At 41.1% G+C, this 7565-nt stretch overlaps 1 protein-coding gene across 1 annotated transcript in view; it reads right to left on the minus strand.

The window, feature by feature from the left end:
- Positions 1-6895, minus strand: part of aoc2 (amine oxidase copper containing 2) — a 45679-nt gene extending 38784 nt beyond the window's left edge. The window contains exon 1 of the mRNA XM_017432225.3: positions 5278-6895. Within this exon, the coding sequence (XP_017287714.1) occupies positions 5278-6835 (1558 nt within the window). The 5' untranslated portion in view covers positions 6836-6895. The remainder of the gene's footprint in view (positions 1-5277) is intronic.
- Positions 6896-7565: the final 670 nt, after the last annotated feature.

The raw sequence follows: 7565 nt of genomic DNA on the forward strand, positions 1-7565 counted from the left end.
CAGTTTCTATGCACCACAAATTTGGAACAAACTTCCAGAAAACTGTAAAACAGCTGAAACACTGGGTGCCTTTAAATCTCAACTTAAAACCCACCTGTTTAGAGTTGCTTATGGCTAAATTAGGGTTAGAGTGCGGGTTTTTGACGTTTGTCTCTTTCTTACTGTTTATTCATTGTCACATGCTGTTTTTATTTTGTTTTTTAATTATGTAAAGCACCTTGAAATGCCTTGCTGCTGAAATGTGCTATACAAATAAAATTTGATTGATTTTTGATTGATTGAAGTAGGTAGTCGTGTACTTGTTAGAAATGTGGCCCAAAAGGGACGGCCAGGCAAAATCCGCTCCTTTTGGGAAGATAATATCTATGTTGTTAAACAACAAATGGGGGAGGAAAGTCCTGAGTTTGAACTGGAGGGAGAAAATAGGAAAGGCAGGACAAGGTTTTACACAAGAATATGTTTTAACCTTGTGATTTCCTTCCACTACATTCAGATGAAAACGTAACTGTAACCTGTACAAAAACAAAGAAGAGACATGACAACAAACAAAGACGAACATGTGTGGAACACACACAACAAATGGGAAGTGAGGAGGAGGTTTCAGATGAGGATGTCTCTGATGTAATTTTCTCAAGAGTCTAGCAGTTCACCTTCACTGGACCCTATGGCTGCAGAATTTGTGCCACAAATGGACAGTTGTGTAAACAAACCTCTTCAAGTGACAGAAGATGGTCAAGGGGATCCCACAAAAACTGCTGATGAAAATGTCAACCTTATTGAGCCAGAGGATGTGGACATCAATGGTTCAGGAGATGTGGAGAGTGGTTCTGATATTGAACAGGCTGTAGAGGCAAAACAGCCAAGTCCACACCCAAAGAGAGAGCAAAGGAGACCACAGACCTTGACATATTGTGCACTTAGACAACCAAGTTTCACAGAGAGAACAGTAGCTACTAAATGTGTAAATGTACAAAGCAACAGGCAACTGCAGACAAAAGACCTGCTGAAAAGCAGGGAAACAATGAAAACATGCAGGATAGTGTTCCTGGGGACCAGGGTTAGGAACCACTGCAGTAGAAAATGGAACCCCATAGAGTAGTGTTTGCAGACCATTATTATTTAGTATAATGATAAGTTATGTTTTTTGTCAAGTTGAGAACAACATTGGTCCTTGTATGCAGATGACAGGGCACTTTGGATGAGAGGTCACAATGTAATATATGTTAAAAATAAAATGCAATCTGCAATAGAGAAGGTGGAAAAATGGACCAATAAGTGGGGGTTCAAATTATCAGTTACAAAAACGAAGGTTATTTGTTTTATCCTGAAACTTTCTAATCAAATACTACAGCAAGTAAAAGTAGTCAGATTTTTAGGAATATGGTTTGATGAAAAAAATCACTTAGAGCACTTATTAAGATAAGATAATAAACAAATGCAAAAAGGTTATAAAAATATTTTGATGTTTATCAGGAGTGGGGAGCAAGTAGGGCATCTCTACAGAACATATTTGGCACTTAGAAGATCAGAATTTGACTCTGGTTGTATAGCATAGATGTCAGCAGCTGAAACAAACCTTAAAAAGTTAGATACACTACAAGCTTAGGCTTTAAGGCACATCAGTGGGTCATTCAGAACATTATAAGTGTCAGCAATGCAAGTAGAAGTGGGAAAAATGCCACTGAGAATAAGAAGAGCTAAAGACTTCCGGTGGGGCGGGCACCCAAGATGGCTGCGTAGGGAGATCACTGCAGGGCCGCTCACCATACCCCTCATTTAATATATTAATTAACTCTGTTTAAATACAAAAAAATGAGCATATAGGGGACCACGACCTTATACTAATATGCAACAATTCTAGAAAACCCTTACTCAGTTCGGTTTGAGAAGCTCCAGTCTACAGACCCAGGAGGACACGGAGGAGCACATGGTGGCTGCTCTGGATGCACCACAGGTAGACACTGCAGCTGAGCTAACTAGGATCAAAACGCTGCTGCAGAACATCGCTTCCAGTATAAATGGACTCCTGGGTTCGTTTCACACGCTCATCACACCATTTTATAATCTTAATTATTGCAGAAATATCTTTTTCAAATTAAACAAGAAATCCAATCTACAGAGCTGTGTACCTGAACAAGCTGAAGTTGGTTTCTGATTGCAGCTTCCAATTCGGAAAATGGCTAAAGAGCGATTTCACCTAATTTTTCTTGACCTTCAGCATCTTCAATCTTCTCCAGTTAAAAAAACTACAACACCTAGACACTTCAAACCTGGGTTAGATTATTCTCAATTTATAGGAGAATATTTAATACCAAGTGTGTGATTTGTGAAACCTTAATCTGATTTGTGAAACTTCAATAGAGGGCACAAAGCTGGACAAGTGACCCAGCTTTCAGCCCCTCCCTCTGGAGGAAACAGAAAAAAATCCAAGTTATTTATAACTAAATGCCTTTTTTGCAGTGAGAGAGGAGCTTCTCATGCAACTATGAGCAGAAATAGAGAGAAGTTCAAATCTTAAAAATGAAAGCAGTTCTAGTGTGCTCCGGATGCAAAAACATTTGCTAAAATCACCCTTTTATTGAAGTTTCACTAATCAGATTAAGGTTTCACAAATCACACACTTGGTTTTAAATGTTCTGCAATCAGTGCAGAATAATTTAGTCCAGGTTTGAAGTGTCTAGGTGTTGTAGTTTTTTAACTAGAGTAGATTGAAGCTGCTAAAGGTCAAGAAAAAATTAGTTGGACTAGACCTTTAGCCATTTTCCGAATCGGAAGCTGCAATTGGAAACCAACTTTGTGTGTGCCTGTCTCTGTTTAATTTTACCCAGTTAAAATTTGAAATAGTACAGTTTTGGGTGAAGATGAAAGTGGATGTGTTTGCGGTGGTGTCCGTTTATCTGATTTAATTATTAGACCAGATTGTTTTCATGAGACACAACCTCAACCCCCGGGAGAGAAAAAGGCGACAACTTTGTGCACAAAAACATATTAAGCAACATATTGTCTATCTTTTTTCACAGAAAATGCAATGCAAATTAAAACATTTCTGTGTTTATTGATTCAGAAAATGAATGTCAACCCCACTTAAATTTGTGATCAGGAGCCACTCCTTCTCAAGACTATCAAGGCATTCTGGAGCAAAATGTGCTGCCAAGTGACAGAAATCCAAACCATCCAAACCATGGACCAATTGACACACAAAAAATACTGATGGTCCAAAACAGAAACATTGAGCAGAACTAAGCTCAAATTTTCAATAAAATAGCGTTAGCTAGCTTTTATTCAACATCTCTGTTGGGTACCCATTGTATAAATACATTAAGTTATTTTTTCATACAGAGACTAGTATTCTGATCCAAACTTGACTGAATATAGTGTGTGGATCATGCACATGATTTGTGCATGTAATGGAAGAATGACCAGTGCAGGGGAATAGTTTCCAACTTTGCATTTTCAAAGTTAGAAACTATTCTAGTTTATTTCAGTTAATTTTCATAGAAAGTTTCCAACTTTGAATTCTGCAACCTTGGGCAACGGCTAAATATTAAAATGTATTTAGAAAGTAGATAATAGAAATGAACATGATTGCATTACAGTATGAAATTCTACTTATATAGTCAGAGATAATGTAACATTTTGTACGTTTTAATAACGGCAATATGTTATTTAATACGATGCACATGTTTGTTTTAGACAACGTCATGAAGGGCAGAGAAGAAGATGAAAAAGACAAAAGAATCTTCAGAAGCAAATTCAAGAATTACACATTCGGTTAAAGAAGCAAACCCAAAAAAGAAAAGTACAAGAAACAAGTCCAGCGCCTGAAAAAGAATAATGCTTCACCGCGTACAAAAGTAAAAAGGCAGATGAGACAGCTTCCACGTGAAACCATTCAGAAGACTTTTGTTTCATGAAGCTCTGGTAGAGGACATCCGAAACAAATACAAATCAGCACAGGGGGAGAAGGAAAGACAAATAATTTCAAAAATAACAACAAGGAAGGAGGAAGCTGTTGAGAAAGCAGTTTTGGAGATGCCCAGGGATGTACCAACAGTTCCATCCACCATGAGGATGCATCAGGCAGTGACCCTAGCCCAAGGAGAACTGACATACAGGGATGTCACCTGCTTGTGCACAACAAAACAAAACCTGACCTGTGACTGCTTTAATGCAAACATTTCACATTCAGTCATGAACAGACAGCTCCCACAGCCATGGACATTCAGTGGCAAAGTCCTGAAGTTGTTGGCAAATGGTGTGTGGTGAAGTATGAGGATGACTTATACCCTGGCATCATCATAGATACAAATGAAACACATGTTGAGGTCCGGTCCATGCACAAGATGGGGGTCAACAGATTTTTCTGGCCAGCACATGATGACATTCTTTGGTACCTTATTGAGGATGTTTGGGGTATCACCCACCCCTGAGGCCAGTCACAGGTCGCTTTATGGAAATTCCAAAAAAGATCTGGACCACACTAGAGAAGATCTTATAGAAAAGGCCAGGTGTTTGTTTTCACACACACCAGCATACAGGGCTCATGGCTGTGTTACCCAGTGTTCATTCCTGTTACCCAGGGTTCATTCCTGTTACTTGATTATTTTTTCTAAAATTAAAAAAGATAAACACCTTTTTCCCAATTATGTTTGGTCCATCATTTATCTATTTGTTTAATAAATTACATAAAAAAAATTAGATCAGTTTCAGATTTGGGTCTTCTTTAAAATATAAAAATAGTTTTGCGTAGTTTAGAAAAATACAATGTGCATGCATATATAAAGACTTTTAATAATAAATATAGAATTTTTGACTATGTAGTCAAAGGTTTCTTTAAAATAAACACTATCTGGAAGTAAACTCAAAGGAATTAGTTGACATGCTTTTTAACATTCTTTTCAAATGTCAATTGAGTTTTGGTAACAGGACAGGGAAAAATGTTACCCTCCTCGAATTATAAACCTTGTAAAAATTTAATAAATCTGACTGAGATTGACGAATACCTGTTTTGAATAATTAAATATGTGTTATTAGATTCCGAGTTGAAAAAAGATTTTAAAAATAATTGTAATTTTGAAGAGATAGAACAAGCAAATGGCACCCATTCGGTGGAATGACTCTGATACAGACAGCCGAGGTAAACACTGATAAGACAATCAGACTGAGGCAGACTGACAGACAAGAGTCTGACAGAGACAAGACAGACAGACAGACTGAATCAGACTGAATCAGACAGTTACAGACACACAGAAAGACTGATTGTGTAAATCTTCTTACCGGACACATCCAGGTCCACCTTGAAGTTGATGAAGTGAGTGTGAATATTGCCCAGGACATTCTCTGCCACCTGATGTCCATACTTCAGAGCTCCATCCACCAGGTAGGAAGAAGAGATGTAACCTGTGGCATGCACCTTCACCTCCACGGAGCCACTCTGATAAAAGATGAAGTCCCACATGTAGTCGTAGTTCCCTATAGCCGTGATGGTTCTGAACACCAGCGCGCTGTTCACCATCCCTCCAAAGCTGTGGTGGAAAAAGTCAGCAAAGTGCCTCCGCAGGGGCTGACCCATGTTATGCTCAAAGATGCAAATGGAGTTCCGGAACCGGACCGGGGCCGGGGTGTCAATGTAGCGGTATGTGTCTACATAGGTGGACTGGTAGGGGCAGTCTATGCCGCGGACCAGTTCGTGTGCGAAGCGCCCGATCCCTATGCTTGAGTCCAGAAACTTGGTGAGAATCATCCCTGGCGTGACTGAGCCGTACACTGACATGGCCTCCTGCACGCTGATCTCATAGGCCACCCGCTCCCCCTTAAAGCGCACATCGAACACGCGCATCCCGGTGAGCGAGCTGAGCCCGAAGGCGAAGCGCCACTTCATGTACACAACCTGGTTGTCCTGCACGCTGTAGCGCTTTCCCTCCACGTCAAACTGCTGCGGGCCGATCTGCAGAGGACTGCTTCTGGGTTTCAAGGAGCCGTAGTCCACAGACTCTTTGTAAACTATCTTCTGAACGTTCCCGTTTTCATAGTCCTGTTTGAGTTGCTCAACGCTGTTAAAGTACCGCCCGTTATACAGCAGGCGCTCCACTTTCCAGCTGGACGCGTTGGTGCTTTCATGGTTCAGCAGAACCTCGAACCCCACCGGGTGGATGTACATCCCGCTCATGTCCCTGAAGAACGACACCCAAGTCTTCCTGTCCCCGGACCGGACTCCGCGGGGCATTTGTTCGAACGCGTTCAGTTTCCTGTCTCGATCCACGCCAAAGCTCTCCTTCATGAGCTGACCCAGCTTGGAGAAGACTTCATCCTGAAAGAAGCCGAACATCAGGGTGTACTCCCCGATCGTGACCAGACGCTTACTGAGAGGCAGTTCCGTCCCGTATCTCTCACGGGTCACATCTTTATGTGATGCCGGATCAGGAAGGGGCCACACTTCATATTCCTTGATGTAGTTTTTGGTCCCATAAAAAACCACCACCGTGGCTTTCCTGACTGGTTTCGGACCCTTTCCATCTAAGTAATCTAAGGCCTCTGATTTCTTTGGTAATGACAGATCTATGAGGAACAAGAAGTTACCTGAAGGTTTGGTGGTCTGCTTGCTGGAGATGTCCAGTCCCTTCTGCTGCAGCATGTACTGCTGGACCTGAAAGTACTCTTCCCGGGTGAGATCCGCAAACAGGAGGCTCCGGTTGTCGTGCTGGGCCCGTAAAGGGTGGGCATGCTGCGCAGAACATTTGGGCCCCCTTCCCGAGTGAACACCGATCAGGACGATGTTGAGAATGACAGAACCTAGAACAAACAGGATGAGCGCCCATTTTAGCAGAGAGTTCATTTTGGCCACTGTTCCACAGTCCTGGTGCAGGAGAGCACTGAGCACTGAACTCTGCGCAGACAGAGGGGGGGTTCCCACCCCTCCCACCCCTCCCTTCCTGGATCCGTAATCTCCAACACTCCTTTTTTTCTTGGAATGTTTGGCAGGAGTGCAGCTGTTCTTTTGTGTGTGTGTGTGTATGCCTATTTAGGCATATGGTTTGGGAGTTTATTTTATTGCCTGTGTGTATATGTAAAGAAAAAACAGTTAGTCTGAAAAATGAAAATAAATTGAAAAGAATCCTAGCTGCAAACATTTTTCATTTGTTTTTCATCTTGGATTTTTTACATTTAATGAACAAAAGTAATGTCCAGCACATCGGTGTACATCGATGTGGTGAAAATGGAAATACATCTGTGATCATAGATGTATTTTTCACCACATCTTCATAATGGTTGTAACAGCATTTTTAACGTCTCATCAGCTTTTTGTAATCAGATTGTTTGTTGGAGAGGGGGAAGAAAACTCCCAACTACTTTATCTTTCAGAGTTGGTGCTTGACTAAATGAAAACATGGATTCTTTTGTAAACAGTGGTTTTGGGGTGATGAATCAGTCTATAGAATCCTCCAGTTACATTTGATAATGTTTCTTTTTCTTCTGATGCTTTTCACTGGGTCAGGAAGTGCAATCCTGAAAATTGCTGTTGCTTGCTCTTGGATTGAGGTAATTGTTGTCTATTCAGACTTCGC

The sequence above is a fragment of the Kryptolebias marmoratus genome, linkage group LG12, assembly GCF_001649575.2.
Source record: "Kryptolebias marmoratus isolate JLee-2015 linkage group LG12, ASM164957v2, whole genome shotgun sequence".
NCBI lineage: Eukaryota > Metazoa > Chordata > Actinopteri > Cyprinodontiformes > Rivulidae > Kryptolebias > Kryptolebias marmoratus.